At 40.7% G+C, this 16,133-nt stretch overlaps 1 protein-coding gene and 1 pseudogene across 1 annotated transcript in view; both read left to right on the top strand.

The window, feature by feature from the left end:
- The window catches only part of BRCA2 (BRCA2 DNA repair associated), a 99,281-nt gene that overhangs the window by 80,998 nt on the left and 2,150 nt on the right, over positions 1 to 16,133 (top strand). The window contains 2 exon segments of the mRNA XM_033235629.1: positions 12,799 to 13,043; positions 14,979 to 15,125. Of these exon segments, the coding sequence (XP_033091520.1) occupies positions 12,799 to 13,043; positions 14,979 to 15,125 (392 nt within the window).
- LOC117097630 lies at positions 1,914 to 3,343 on the top strand (annotated as a pseudogene).

Raw genomic sequence — 16,133 nt, 5'->3', positions numbered from 1 at the left:
GCTGAGAGTTGGAATGAAGAAAAGGGGGTCAGGCGCGGTGGCTCACGCCTGTAATCCCCACACTTTGGGAGGCCAAGGCGGGTGGATCATGAGGTCAGGAGATCGAGACCATCCTGACTAACATAGTGAAACACCTTCTCTACTAAAAATACCAAAAATTAGCTGGGCGTGGTGGCAGGCGCCTGTAGTCCCAGCTACTCGGGAGGCTGAGGCAGAATGGCGTGAACCCAGGAAGCGGAGCTTGCAGTGAGCTGAGATCGCGCCACTGCACTCCAGAGTGGGGGAGAGAGCGAGACTCCTCAAAAAAAAAAAAAAGAAGAAGAAGAAGAAAAGGGTGTTGAAGGTTTGGGAGAAAAGGAAAGGCATGAAATAATTATCTAAGAAAGTGGTAGAGTAGCCAGGTGCGGTGGCTCACGCCTGTAATCCCAGCACTTTGGGAGTCTGAGGCGGGCGGATCACGAGGTCAGGAGATCGAGACCATCCTGGCTAACACGGTAAAACCCCGTCTCTACTAAAAATACAAAAAAAATTTTGCCGGGCATGGTGGTGGGTGCCTGTAGTCCCAGCTACTTGGGAGGCTGAGGCAGGAGAATGGCGTGAACCCAGGAGGCGGAGCTTGCAGTGAGCCGAGATCGCACCACTGCACTCCAGCCTGGGTGACAGAGCGAGACTCTGTCTCAAAAAAAAAAAAAAAAAAAAGAAAGTGGTAGAGTAAATGGGCTAAGTAAGTACATCATGACTGCCAGGGCCCACTGGAGGTTTAATGTTCGTGAATATATTGTAGTTGTGTGATATTTTTTCAGACGTATTCAGCTCTGATGGTGTGGGCATGAAGTAGTTGGAAAGGAGAATTTAACCAAGTCTGTAGTTTAGCTGGGTAAGTAATGCAAAGCAAGAAGGGCAAAGAATCTGGGGGTATATGCAAAAGGAGGATCTAAATAATTGACCTTGGACACAATGCAGAGCAAAGAAGAGATATTAGAGGAATGTGGATCAATGAACAGGAGATAAGAAAAGTTGATTGTAGGCCCCAGTGTGTTTGAGTTAGGGTTTTAGAGGGAGTGAACTGGGCAGATCAAAGGTAGGTGGTTGAAGAAGGAGGTACTTTAAATTGAGATTCTGGGGGAAATGGAGTTATTGGAAATAAAAGTCTTGGATATGTCCACTGGAGTGAGTTACCAATGGAAAATAGAGGACATGACCATTTAAGAAGAAAACAAGGAACTTGGGAGCAACAGAGTGTTGGAAGGATTGCCTGTGAGGCTACTGAAATTTCCAGGACATAAGACCATCGTGATGACAGAATAACAGTGAGTTATGAGTTAAAATCTTCAAGAAATGAAAGGGAATGAGTGAGCTGGGGTCAATGGATGCCTGTAGCAAGGAATGGTAATGAATGAGTGTTTTTAGAGTGGGAGGAGCAGCAGTGAAGCATGAGGAAGACATCTGCCTCATCTCAGCCTCCAGTAGCACAAGGTCTGCAAGGGCAACTGTGCCGGCAGACAAGAACCAGGTTTGTTGCAACAAGACGGCAGTGAGAGCCCCTGCAGGAAAGGGTGAGGGTAGTGGAGATCTTACTGAGTTCCGGAGGCCCCAGTGAAAGGATTCCAGGAGATGGAGAGGTAGGAGGAGAGATGGTGTCCAGAAAGGCCACATCCAAAGCCTGGAAACGGAATCCAGGGAATTTGGGATGACCGAGAGCCTGTGCTGCCTTTTTTAAATGTTTTAATTTTTGTGTGTATATAGCAGGTGTGTATATTTATGGGGAAGCCTGTGCTTGTTTTGGGGACTAACACGAGATTAGCTCTTGGCCCCAAGGCAAGGTGTTGGGGGAGAAGAAAAAGTGAGGAGGCCTAGATGTCAGAGGAGTCTGGCTAGACCACTACAGAACTGCTGCCTAGTTCTCAGCAACCATGAGTAAAAATGCTGATGATCATCGGGTCAAGGATAGTCTGGAGCAGTTAAGATGTCACTTTACATGGGAGGTATCAATTAAAGATGATGAAATGCTTGATTTGGAAAACAGAGTCTTGGACCAGATTGGGTTTCTAGACACTAAACTCAGTGTGGGAATACACAGCCTAGTAGCCTATGTGAAACACCTGAAAGGCCAGAATGAGGAAGTGCTGAAGAACCTGAAAGAAGCTGAAGACTTAATCCAGAAAGAACATGCCAGTCAGTTAGATGTGAGAAGTCTAGTAACCTGGGGCAACTTTGCCTGGGTGTATTACCACATGGGCAGACTGGCAGAAACCCAGACTTACCTGGACAAGGTAGAGAACATTTGCAAGAAGTTTTCAAATCCTTTCTGTTACAGAATGGAATGTCCAGAGATGGACTGTGCGGAAGAATGGGCCTCGCTGAAATGTGGAGGAAAGAATTATAAACAGGCCAAGGCCTGCTTTGTAAAGGATCTGTCAGTGGATGCTGAAAACCATGAACTCAACACTGGGTATGCCATCACCACCTGGATGGCTTTAAATTAGCAACAGGGGATCGCAAGTCATTTTCTTTGCCTACCCTAAGGCAGGCTGTCAGGCTAAATGTAGGTGATGCATATAGTAAGGTTCTCCTTGCCCTGAAGCTTCGGGATGAAGGACAGGAAGCTGAAGGAGAAAAGTGCACTGAAGCAGCTCTGGCCAATATGTCCACGCAGACCTTTGTCTTTGGATATGCAGCCAACTTTTACTGAAGAGAAGGATTTGTGGATGAAGCTCTTGAGCTCTTAAAAACCTCCTTGCAGGCAGCTCCCACTTCTGCGTTCCTGCCTCACCATATAGGGCTTTGTGACAGGGCACAAAAGATCCAAATGAAGGAAGCTACCAACAGGCAGCCTAGATGGCAGAACAGAGAAAAGGTAGACAAAATGATCAGATCAGCCGCATTTCATCTTCAAGCTGCTGTGGAACAAAAGCCCACATTTGTGGTTGCCTATATAGACCTGGCAGGAATGTATATAGAAGCAAGCAATCACAGAAAAGCTGAAGACACTTTTCAAAAAGTATTATGCATGAAACTAGTGGTAGAAGAAATAATGCAAGACATATATTTGCACTGTGGTAGATTTCAGGAATTTCAAAAGAAATCTGATGTCAGTGCAATTATCCCTTATCTAAAAGCAATACAAATAGAAAAGGCATCTTTTTCAAGGGATAAAAGTGTCAGTTCTTTGGATAAATTGGTTTTAAGGAAACTTCAGAGAAATGTGTTAGATCTGGAAAGCTTAAGCCTCCTTAGGTTTCTCTACAAATTGAAAGGAAACATGAATGAAGCTCTAGAGTACTATGAGTGGGCCCTGAGACTGGCTGCTGAGTTTTAGAACTCTGTGGGACAAGGTCCTTAGGCACTCAAATATTGACTACTTTCATATTTCATTTGATTTTTTTGTTAACATATACTAATCGAGGCTGAGGTGAGTGGATCACCTGAGGTCAGGAGTTCGAAACCAGCCTGGCCAACATGGCGAAACCCCTTCTCTACTAAAAATATAAAAATAAGCCAGATGTGGTGGCACACACCTGTAATCCCAGCTACTTGGGAGGCTGAGGCAGGAGAATCGCTTGAACCTGGGAAGTGAAGGTTGCAGTGAACTGAGATCGCAGCACTGCACTCCAGCCTGGGCCACAGAACGAGACTGCATCTCAGAATAAAGAAAAAGTGATAATCATCTTTTCTACTTGCTGTTTTCAGAAACATATTATGTAATTCACTGTAATGATGTAATTCTTACAATTTGTACAATTTGTATCAAATTTGATAAAATATTAGTTGCATGCAACAATTAGTGAATCAGTGTGTGTGTGCATGTAAGAGAAACCATTGTATGAGTGCTATGAAATAGAAAAAAAATGTTAGGTAGATTTGTAGGAAATAAAACACTGGACTTACACTAAAATAAAAAAGTGAGAAGGTCGGCGCCATGACTCAGTGTAATTCATGACTCTCTGCTTATCCAAGATTAATTTTTTTCTCCTCTCTTAGTTACAGTGTGAGGGCTGGATATTTGAGTTTCTATTCGTGATACAGTATATATCCCTGGAAGATGTCTCTGGTTCTAGATCGTTTTTCCCAGTTCAGTGAGTAATGCTGTGTATTTACTTGCTATAACAAAGAACCATAGACTGGGGACTTTAACAACAGAAATTTGTTGTCTCACAGTTCTGGAGGCTGGAAATCCAAGATCAAAGTGTTGGCAGGGTTAATTCCTTCTGAGGCTGTGAGAATCTGTTCAGTGTCTCTCTCTTTTGCTTCTGGTGATTTGCTGGTGTTTTTTGGCATTCTTTGGCTTGTAGATATCTCGCCTCCAGCTTTGCCTTCATTGTAAGATGGTGTTCTCCCAATGTACATGTCTGTGTCTAAATTTCCCCGTGTATCAGGACTCCACTCATTATATTAGAGCCTACCCATATGTGTGGGCGGAGGATTACCCAGGTGCTGAGGCAAGAGACTGAAGGTACAAACTCTTTCAGTATAATAAAGAAAATAGAATAAGAATAGTCATAATACAAATTAGATAAAGAGATCATCATGGACAATTAGCAATCATTATTATAAACATTAATCATTAGCTTTTAATATTACTCTTTGTTGCATTACTAATATACCCTAGGAATAACCGGTGGGTATAGGGTCAGGTGCTGAAGGGACATTGTGAGAAGTGACCTAGAAGGCAAGAGGTGGGCCTTCCGTCATGCCCACATAAGGGCCGCTTGAGGGCTCCTTGGTCAAGCGGTAAGGCCAGTGTCTGGGAAGGCACGCATCACTTAGCAGACCGCAAAAGGGAGTCTCCTTTCCTTGGAGGAGTCAGGGAACACTCTGCTCCACCAGCTTCTTGTGGAAGGCTGGATATTATCCAGGCCTGCCCGCAGTCATCCGGAGGCCTAAACCCCTCCCTGTGGTGCTGTGCTTCAGTGGTCACACTCCTAGTCCACTTTCATGCTCCTCCCATACTCCTGGTTTCTTTTTGAAGTTTGTAGTAGATAGCAGTAGAAGAAATAGTGAAAGTCTTAAAGTCTTTGATCTTTCTTGTAAGTGCAGAGAAGAAAACGCTGACATATGCTGCCTTCCCTCTGCTTCGGCTACCTAAAAGGGAAGGGCCCCCTGTCCTGTAATCATGTGACTTGCTTTACCTTGTCAATCACTTAGAATATTCACTCTCCTTACCCTGCCCCTTTTCTTGTATGCAATAAATATCAGCGAGCCCAGCCGTTCGGGGCCACTACTGGTCTCTGCGTCTTAATAGTAGTGGTCCCCTGGGCCCAGCTGTTTTCTCTTTATCTCTTTGTCTTATGTCTTTATTACAATCTCTCATCTCCGCACACGGGGAGAACACCCGCTAAGCCCTGTAGGGCTGGACCCTACACATATGACCTCATCTTTTTTTCTTTTTTTGAGGTAGGGTCTCACCCTGTTGCCCAGGCTGGAGTGCAGTGGTGTGATCTCAGCTCACTGCAACCTCCTCCTCCCCAGTTCAAGCAATTCTCATGCCTTAGCCTCCTGAGTAGCTGGGACGACAGGCACGTGCCACCACACCTGGCTAATTTTTTGTATTTTAGTAGAGACGGAGTTTCACCATGTTGCCCAGGGTGGTCTTGAATTCCTGAGCTCAGGCAATCTGCCTGCCTCAGCATCACAAAGTGCTGGGATTAAAGGTTTGAGCCACTGTGCCCAGCCTGTCTTAGGATTTTTCGACTTTATAATGGTCTGAAAACAAAACATGAGTACCTTACAACCATTCTTTTTCACTTTCAGTACAGTATGCAGTACATTACATGAGATACTCAACATTTTTTTTTTTTTTTAAATGAAACAGGCCTTGTGTTAGATTATTTTGCTCAACTGTAGGCTAATATAAGTGTTCTGAACACATTTAAGGTAGGCTAGGCTAAGCTCTATGCTCAGTAGGTTAAATGTATTAAATACATTTTCTTTTTTTTTTTTTTTTTGAGATTGAAAGTCACATTTTTTGCCACGTGAAGGAAAGCCAATTAAGTCAAATTGATTAATGTTTGCAGAGTATATCTGTTTTGATCCTTTTGTTTTTAATCTACCTTGTCAAATTTAAAGTGAGTTTCCTATAAGGAAGAAATAGTTGGGTTATAATTTTTTATCCACTCTCTCAGCCTCTGTCCATTGATTGGATATTTACGTCACTTACAATGAAGGTAACTTTTGATATGCCAGCATTCAACTCTGTCATTTTATTATTTGTTTCTCCTGCTTTTCATTCCTCCATTTCTCTTTTCTTGCCTTCCTGAAAGTTACTTAAATATATTTTAGGATTCCATCTTGATTTATTTTTAGTGTTTTCAGGTATTTTTGTATGATTTTTGTAGTTTCTCTAGGTGTTACAACATACATGTATGACTTAAAACAGTCTACTGGTATCAGTATTCTGTCACTCTAAGTGAAGTGTGAAAATTTTGCTTTCATTTTGATTTTGGAGGGAAAGGGATTGGATAGTGACCATATACAGACCTTTATCTTCCCTACTTTTAAATACTACTTTCTTGGATATCATAGTATTATAATTTTTATTTTAATCATCAAGCATAATTTATAAACCGCATGAGGAAATAAGTTTATCATATATGCCCATTTCTCAAACTCTTTCCATTGTTTCTTCCTCCATCCTATTGTCCTCAGTCCTGATGCTCTGAGAGTCCTCCTTTAATCTTCCCTTTTCTGTCTGAACAATGTCTTTTAGACAATCTTTGAGTTAGAGAAAATTCTTTTAGTTTTCTGTCATCTCAGAATATTTTATTTCTCCTTTACTCCTTGAGAATTGTTTCAGGATATAGAATTTGTAGTTGGTAATTTTTCTTTCAGTACTTGAAAAATATTGTGCCACTTCCTTCTGGCCTCTGATTTTAGATGAGAAATCTTTCATCCTTCAAATCGGTGTGTCCCTATTTAAATGCATTTTCAACTAACAACGGGTTTATTGTGACATAACCCCATCATAAGTAGTCCTCGACTGTGTTTCCAGATAAGGCTACATCCACAGGTACTGGGAATTAGTCACAAGGCATCCTGTAACATCCTGGAACCTTTCCTTATGTCCGTCAGTCCTGGTCACCTGTTTGTTCCCCTGCAGTTTTTTCTCATTTCTGTTCAGAAGAAGAAAAAGGGAAAGATACTTCTTCTGTTGCTTTCCTTCAGATTTAGGAATAATAGAATTCTCAAAAATGTCATTTTACCAGTTTAGTTGGGGAAGGAGGTTAGACTCTGAGCCTTCCTATGCTTAGCTCTATCCATAATATTCTGTTTCTTAATCACCAGATTTTAAATTTTATATCATTATATGCCATGTTTGTAGGTTTTAGGTGAATGTTTCCTTTTTAAAATTTAATTTGTTGTTAAATGTTAAAGTTCTATTAGAAAGTTTCAAGGAGCCACCTTAAACCAGAAGTCTTTAACACCTAGATCTAGTCATGATGCCTCCCAGCTTAAAATCTTCAGTGGTCCCCTGTCCCTTAGAAAATGAAACCCAGACTCTTTCATATACCCCCAAAACCATTCAACTTCCTGCCTGAAACCACCACCATACACATGTCAGCTAAACTCTTTAATTTTAGGCTGGGCGCAGTAGCTAATGCTTGTAATCCCAGGACTTTGGGAGGCTGAGGTGGGAGGCTCACAAGGCTAGGAGTTTGAGACAAGCCTGGGCAACATAGTGGGATTCTGTCTCTATAAAAATAAAAACTAGGCCGGGCGCGGTGGCTCACGCCTGTAATCCCAGCACTCTGGGAGGCCGAGGCGAGCAGATCACAAGGTCAGGAGATTGAGACCACGGTGAAACCCCGTCTCTACTAAAAATATAAAAAATTAGCTGGGCGCGGTGGCGGGCGCCTGTAGTCTCAGCTACTAGGGAGGCTGAGGCAGGAGAATGGCGTGAACCCGGCAGGCGGAGCTTGCAGTGAGCCGAGATCGCACCACTGCACTCTAGCCAGGGGGACAGAGTGAGACTCCGCCTCAAAAAAAATGATAATAAAATAAAAATAAAAATACAAAAATAAAAACTGAATTAAAAATAAGAACTACTTTAAAACATAATAAAACAAACTGTACAATTTCATATTCCTTATGCACAATAACATTTAATGCTTCCTACCTTTAAAAATGTTCTTCGTTTTCCTTAGAATGCTCTTTTGTTCTCCCCCTTTTGATGAATTTGTCCTATTCATTATTCAGCTCAAATATTACCTCCCTAGTCAGATGCTTACAGTCTGGGTTAGATCCTCCTTCCTCCAGCTTTTGAAGCATTTTGTTTGCTTGGCTGTTTCAGCACTTGTCACATGGTCCATGATGCTACCTGTACATTTCTAAATAAGCCGCCTGCTAGCCCCAGTAATACAATGATCTCTTCAAGGACAGGGAGTCAGTTTGGATTTCTACTTCCACTTCGGACATCATGGGTTAAGGCAGGGGTCAGTTGTTGAAAACTCCAGGTATACAGCATCTCACACAGTTCTCATAGTCACACTGTTCATTTGCTGTTATCATTCCACTTGACAGATGGGGAAACTGGAGCTCAGAGAGATTAAGTAGCCTGCTCAGGGTCATAATGCTATAAATTGATTTGAACTCATACTTTCAGGCCCTAAAGCTGTTACATTACATTCTTTCTTATACTTCATGCTGACATGTATCAGTTGTACAAAAGCAAACTCAGCATTTGAGAGTTGGGCTTAAAACAGGGACATCTGGCCGGGCGCGGTGGCTCAAGCCTGTAATCCCAGCACTTTGGGAGGCCGAGACGGGCGGATCACGAGGTCAGGAGATCGAGACCATCCTGGCTAACACGGTGAAACCCCGTCTCTACTAAAAATACAAAAACTAGCCGGGCGAGGTGGCGGGCGCCTGTAGTCCCAGCTACTTGGGAGGCTGAGGCAGGAGAATGGCGTAAACCCAGGAGGCGGAGCTTGCAGTGAGCTGAGATCCGGCCACTGCACTCCAGTCCGGGCGACAGAGCGAGACTCCGCCTCAAAAAAAAAAAAAAAAAAAAAAACAGGGACATCTATATTTTTAATGCTTTGTTACTGTATTACAGAACACTGTGATATATAATGAGTTAATTAAATGAGAACATTTCTTAGGTTGGGAAAGATTTGTTTTGGGGAAAGCCTGTTTCCCTGGGAAACAGACTTACAGATTTCATGTAGGAGATTAGAAAATGCCCTTAGGAACAGCACCTGTGAGGAAGCAAATGCAGCAGGATTGGGCAGAAGGAGAAGAAAGGTTCAGTCAATCCCACAGGGACTTCTGGAGCTGGGACTTTGGAGTCATGCTTGCCTGAGGCAAGAGCCAGCCATTGCATACTGGCTTCTCCAGGGAGGGGCATAGCCTTAAGCAAGACATTGCCTTTCAACAGAGGGCAAGTCCAAGAGGGAACTCAGAGGTGAGTTGTCAATAGCTAGCACTCCCCAGAAGCTGGAGCCTTGGTCCTGAAGGGGATCTGCACCCGCACCATGGCATCCACTTCAGGTGGAATCTGACAGTGGTTTTATAAATTGCTAAGTCCTTTATTGTTTCAGTGAAATTTTCTGAAAGGAATTTAAAAGATTTGAAGAATTCTATGCAAGTTCAGAGTAGGCCAGACCACAAAGCTGCAAGTTTCTTCTTATCCTTTTACCTTGTGAAGATTTACCTAGTGTAGGATTCTAAAAGTGTTGAACTAAAAATTCTTCCAGTTGTTATCAGTTGTACAAGATGCATGATAATTGAAGAAATAAGTAAGGCTTCCATTTCTTTTGATGGAATTTGATCCCTATGTTAAATGTTTTTCAATAAACATGTATTTTATAATTGGGGAAAACAAGATATATTTAAAAAGGACATTTGGGAGAAGGACAGTACTATCATCAAGTTTTGAATATAATTAGAGGCAAGTTCCAAAATTAGAAAATGGAACATGCTTGAGAAACTTACAAGTTCTTTAAAAGCAGTGTTTAAGCCGGGCGTGGTGGCTCACACCTATAATCCCAGCACTTTGGGAGGCCGAGGCGGGCGGATCATGGGGTCAGGAGATCGAGACCATCCTGGCTAACACAGTGAAACACCATCTCTACTAAAAATACAAAACATTAGCCGGGCGAGGTGGCGGGCGCCTGTAGTCCCAGCTACTCGGAGGCTGAGGCAGGAGAATGGCGTGAACCTAGGAGGCGGAGCTTGCAATGAGCCGAGATCCGGCCACTGCACTCCAGCCTGGGCGACAAAGCGAGACTCTGTTTCAAAAAAAAAAAAAAGCAGTGTTTAAAATTAAGATCCATTAAATACATTTACTTGTAAAATGAAAAGAAAGAAAAGATGAACCAGCACTTGCAATAGGATAAACAAATCCTTATCTGAGAATGACATTTCCATTCTCTGTTATTTACAAGGGATACATAGTTCTCAGAGTAACAAAAGCAAGAAAGTATAAATAGTAAAATTAAATGCTTAGTGCCTCTTCCACCTCTAGCTTTCCTAGCCTCAGTTCTGTCCTGGTTTATCCCAGGATAGAATAATGGATAGCACCTACCCATCTTTGCCTTTAGAATTTTATAACTCTTGGCCAGGCGTGGTGGCTCACACCTGTAATCCCAGCAATTTGGGAGGCCAAGGCAGGCGGATCACTTGAGGCCAGGAGTTCAAGACCAGCCTGGCCAACATGGCTTGAACCCGGGAGGCGGAGGCTGCAGTAACCCACGATTGCACCACTGCACCCCAGCCTGGGCCACAGAGCGATACTCCGTCTCAAAAAAAATTAAAAAATTTATAACTCTTTATTTTGAGCTAATTTCAGACCTTTAAAAAAGTTGCAGAAATAATGGAATTTTCAAATACTCCTCACCTAGCGTCCCCTAATGTTAACATCTTGCATAACCGTAGTACAATTAGAATCAGAAAGTTAATAGTGGTATAATTATTACCCATACTGTAGATGTATTTGAAAAATTATTTAAGGTATTTTACCCTATTTCCCCTTTTTTGTTCTAGGATCCCACATTGCATTTAGTCATTTTTTTCACCTGTATTTTCTACCAATCTTTAACACTTTCTGTCTTCTTTTTCATGATCATTATGCTTTTCAATAGACTGATCAGTAATTTTGTAGCATTCCCCTCAATTTGAGTTCATCTGATGTTTTCTCATGACTAGGATGAAGTTATGCGTTTCTGGCAAGACTACCACTGAAGTGTGATGTGTCTTTCTCAGTACATCATATCGAGGGGTTAATGATGTTGATCTTAATCACTTGGTTAAGGTGGTATCTGCTGGGTTTCTCTTCTGTAAAATAACTCCCTCTTTCTTTGTGGTTAATGAATACCTTGGGGGAGATTCTTTGAGACTGAATCCTATTTCACATCAAACTTTAGCATTCATCAGTTGATTTTGTTTGCACAATTATTACTGTGGTATTTGCCTAATTATGATTTTTTTCCCGTTTCTTTCTTTCTACATTAATTGGAATTCATTGGAATTCTATAAGGAAAAGCTGTGCCCTTTCCTCTAGTGTACTTATTTCGTTATTTATATCAGTGTGGACTTAAGAACATTTATTTTATTCTGCAGGTTAAAATTTAGTGCCTTCATTATTTTATTGTTTAACTTTTTTTTTTAGCTTTGACCATTAGGAGCTTTTTCATATGGACTCCTGTGTTCTTTCAACAAGCTTTCTTCACTTTTTGAACACTTCCCTATTTTTTGGCATCATAAGATGTTCCAAGTTCATCTTGTATGTTGCCTGCCGTAGTCTTGGAATCAGCCATTTCTCTTGGCTCCTTTTTTTAGTAGAAAATGGTGTTTAGATCCAAGATCTGGTTGCTAGATATGCTCATTACTTTACTGTGGAGGCATCAGTACTGCCAGGCCCTCTCAGCAGACAGAGGTGGGAAATGTTTGTCTTCCATTTTGGATTCCCTCATTATCTAGTTGGATTTGTTTGTTGATTGGTTTGTTGGGCATGTGAAATATCACTGTGGTTCTAGGAGTCAGACCTGTACAAAAAGATATACTTAATGTCACTTCCTCCTCATCCCTGCAGTCCCAGTCCTAATCCTCCTTTTTCCCCCACTCACACCCTGTTCCTTTAGTTTCTGGTTTATCCTTCCTGATTTCTTTTGCTCAACTGAACAGATACATGTATATTTTCTTATATCCCTTCTTCCTTATAAGAAGGGGAACATACTCTAGCCTTTCTTTTGTGCTTTTCTTTTTTAACTCAACACTGTATCCTGGAAATCAGTTCATAGAAATCGTCCTCACTCTTTTTTACAGCTACGTGGTACACCATTGTTTGGATGTACCATAGTTTATCCAACTGTATCCTGTATATGTATAAAAGCTGCTTCCAGTATTTTGTAATTATAGTGTTTCAGTGAGTAACCTTGTTCACAGGTGTTTTCATTAATCTTACGTTCATGTGTATTTTACTGTTATTAGAGGTCTATCTTCAGAGTAGGATTGAAATGGGATTACAAGGTGGAAAGGTAAATGCATATGTGACTTTGCTAGGTGTTGCCAAATTTATCTCCGGAAAGCTTGCACAGATCCGTACTCCTGTCAGCAGTGTGTGTGTATACCTACTTCCACATGACCTCAGTAAAAGAATGTGTTGTCATATTGGTATTGAAATTTTAGCACTGCAAGTAACAGGTCATTTTGGAAAACCTGAGCTTTCACCAAATTCAGCTATTTTGATTTGCTTTTACTATTAGCATATACCAAAATAAATAGGCATATTAAAGGTTCCTTCCTTGCATCTTAAAATTCATCTAACACATCTATAATAACATTTTTTTTTCTCCATACTAGGAGTTGCTCCTTTCATCTATTTGTCAGACGAATGTTACAATTTACTGGCAATAAAGTTTTGGATAGATCTTAATGAAGATATTATTAAGCCTCATATGTTAATTGCTGCAAGCAACCTCCAGTGGCGACCAGAATCCAAATCAAGACTTCCTACTTTATTTGCTGGAGATTTTTCTGTGTTTTCTGCTAGTCCAAAAGAGGGCCACTTTCAAGAGACATTCAACAAAATGAAAAATACTGTTGAGGTAAGGTTACTTTTCAGCATTACCACACATTTTGGTATTTTTCTATTTTGACAGTCAAGTATCAAGGAAATAGCTTTTATACAAATTGGATAGTTGAGGTAGTATGTGAGGTAAAGTTTAATCATATATTTATTGCCCATGAACCTCAGGAGATGGGGGAATGGGGAAATGACAGCAACTAGAAAGAGAAGAATGACGTGAAGGGAAATGAGTTAGGAGAATTTGTGAGAAAGATGTTCAGAAATGCAGACTATGTAAGCAAACTGGAAATTGGTTACAAGAATAATATGAGTTATCTGTGGTTTGCAGCAGTTGGCATTGTGGTTAGTTAATAATATGGAGACTACAGGTTTACATTTAAACTCCATATCTAGTGTTTTATACAGATTATATCTCTTTGATTTGAATTAATCCCAGATAAGAGACACTGAAATTATTTTCCCTAGATCATGTATGCATTTTTTGCTTAAATCTGTATATACATTATATAATATTAGCTGGTGTTTATTGAGTGTTTACTATGTGTCAGACCTTGTTCTAAGCTTCTCATTTCATTCTCCCACAACCCTATGAGGTAGGGAACTGTTTTTCTATTTTATCAGTGAGAAACAGGTTAAATAGCTTGCCTTAGGTCAAATGCCAAGTTAATAAAACTGGGATTCATACTTAGGCCATCGAATGCAGAACCCAAACTAGGAACTGCTATGCAATGCTGCTTCCTAGTAAAATTTGAGATTTCATGAATTGGTAACTAGTGAAGAATACGCAAAAAATAAGCCTCCTAATTCTATAGTTTAATATTTGAAATATGTGTTATTCAGAATTTATATAAAAATGTATTTTTAAAGCACTAGAGTAGCTGTATAAAGAAAGCTGTGTTGATATTTTACCTAAAGACTCTATGCATAATGAATAACACTCTGCTATATCTAGTTTCTCAATTAGGGGTGGGAGTTGTAGTCATTATTTACTTCCCATACAGTGTATCTACTACTTACATCCCAGATTTTCTTTTTTTTTTTTTTTTTGGAGACAAGAGTCTTGCTTTGTCATCCCCAGGTTGGAGTGCAGTAGCACAATCTCAGCTCACTGCAGTCTACACCTCCTGGGTTCAAGCGATTCTCTTGCCTCACCCTCCCAAGTAGTTGGGACTACAAATACGTGTCACCACGCCCAGCTAATTTTTGTATTTTTAGTAGAGACAGGGTTTCACCATGTTGGGCAGTCTGGTCTCGAACTCCTGGCCTCAAGTGATCTGCCCACCTTGGCTTCCCAAAGTGCTGGGATTACAGGCATGAGCCACCGACCCCGGCCTACACCCCACATTTTCTCTGAGACACCTTCAAAGGCAGTTTACTAGTCCTGCTGAAGAGACAACTGTCATTTACATAGCATTTTAAAGTTTTACAAAATACTGTCATGAATTAGGTTAAACCATATGAAATTGCTGATATTTGACCAGCTGTGACTTTTCAAACAACAGTTTCATGTAGTTTAACCTATACATTATTTCAATTAATTCTTGGAACAGACGTGAGGTACGTGAGGCAATTTTCTCTTTTCACTAACCTACGAAGTACCTTTATAGATGTGAGATGATTCCCAGCTATTAAGTAGTAAATAGAGCTGGGACTTGAGCCCCAATCTTCCAGCTTCAATTCAGATCATATGACAACTAGATGACTAAAGAGATCTCTTTCATTCAGACACACATACTTTTTCTCTCTTCCCCTCTCCCTATCAGCTAGATTCCCCTAAATCACTGATACTGGTTTTGTAATTTTGCATTGGCATGTTTGACAATTGGTATCACATTTTTGGGTTTTCATTCTTTTTTGGTCTGAACTTTTCATTTCTGCTTTTAAAGGAAATACTTTCGGAAACAAACATGTGGGTTTGCAATTTATAAAGCAACTTTTCTGCTTATTTTCTTAGAATATTGATATACTTTGCAATGAAGCAGAAAACAAGCTTATGCATATACTGCATGCAAATGATCCCAAGTGGTCCACCCCAATTAAAGACTGTACTTCAGAGTCGTACACTGCTCAAATCATTCCTGGTACAGGAAATAAGCTTCTGGTAAGTTAATGTAAACTCAAGGAATATTATAAGTATTATATATGGAGGCCATCGTATATTCTGTCGTGGACCTAGTAAACATGGTAAAATGTAATTAAACTTAATTAGAAAGTGTTGTTATGTGGTTCCTATAAATATAGGTTATTTAGAAATTTTATTTATTGAAGCAAGATATGAAACTTTGGGTGCAAACTTTCCAAACAGGTGCTTTCATATACATGTGATTGAAAAGTGTTTTTGCCTATTTATTTCTTTTTTTTTTTTTTTTTGAGACGGAGTCTTGCTCTGTCACCCAGGCTGGAGTGCTGTGGCCGGATCTCAGCTCACTGCAAGCTCTGCCTCCCGGGTTCCCGCCATTCTCCTGCCTCAGCCTCCCCAGTAGCTGGGACTACAGGCGCCGCCACGTTGCCCGGCTAGTTTTTTTTTTTTGTATTTTTTAGTAGGGACGGGTTTTCACCGTGTTAGCCAGGATGGTCTCGATCTCCTGACCTCGTGATCCGCCCGTCTCGGCCTCCCAAAGTGCTGGGATTACAGGCTTGAGCCACCGCACCCGGCGCCTATTTATTTCACTGTTGCATACAATTAGGGTTGTTTCTAAGCTGTTTCAGTGGTTAAATCACAGTAGATGCAAATCAAGCTACAGTCTTTAATATTGGCTAATGGCTGATTCTTAAATAGCTAATACTTGCTAAGGGTATCTATATTAACTCATTTAATCCTCATAACAACCCTATGAGATAAAACCTACGTCCTCACTTAACATTGTCAATAGGTTTTTGGAAACTGATTTTAAGGGAAATGATGTATAACAAAACCATTTATTTCTCATCAGTGTTCTAACAAAATGATGTTGAAGGAAATGACATTGCTTGAAGACCTGCTGTATATTGTTTGACTCAAAGTCACAGTTTCCAAGAACCTGTCAGTGACGTTAAGTGAGGACTTTACTGTATTATCCTCATTTTATAGATGAAGAGACTCATCTATAGAGAGTATAGAGAGAGGTTA

The sequence above is a fragment of the Trachypithecus francoisi genome, unplaced genomic scaffold (assembly GCF_009764315.1).
Source record: "Trachypithecus francoisi isolate TF-2019V2 unplaced genomic scaffold, Tfra_2.0 Contig01461, whole genome shotgun sequence".
In the NCBI taxonomy this organism is placed as follows: Eukaryota; Metazoa; Chordata; class Mammalia; order Primates; family Cercopithecidae; genus Trachypithecus; species Trachypithecus francoisi.
This window is presented reverse-complemented; position numbering and strand designations above follow the sequence as displayed.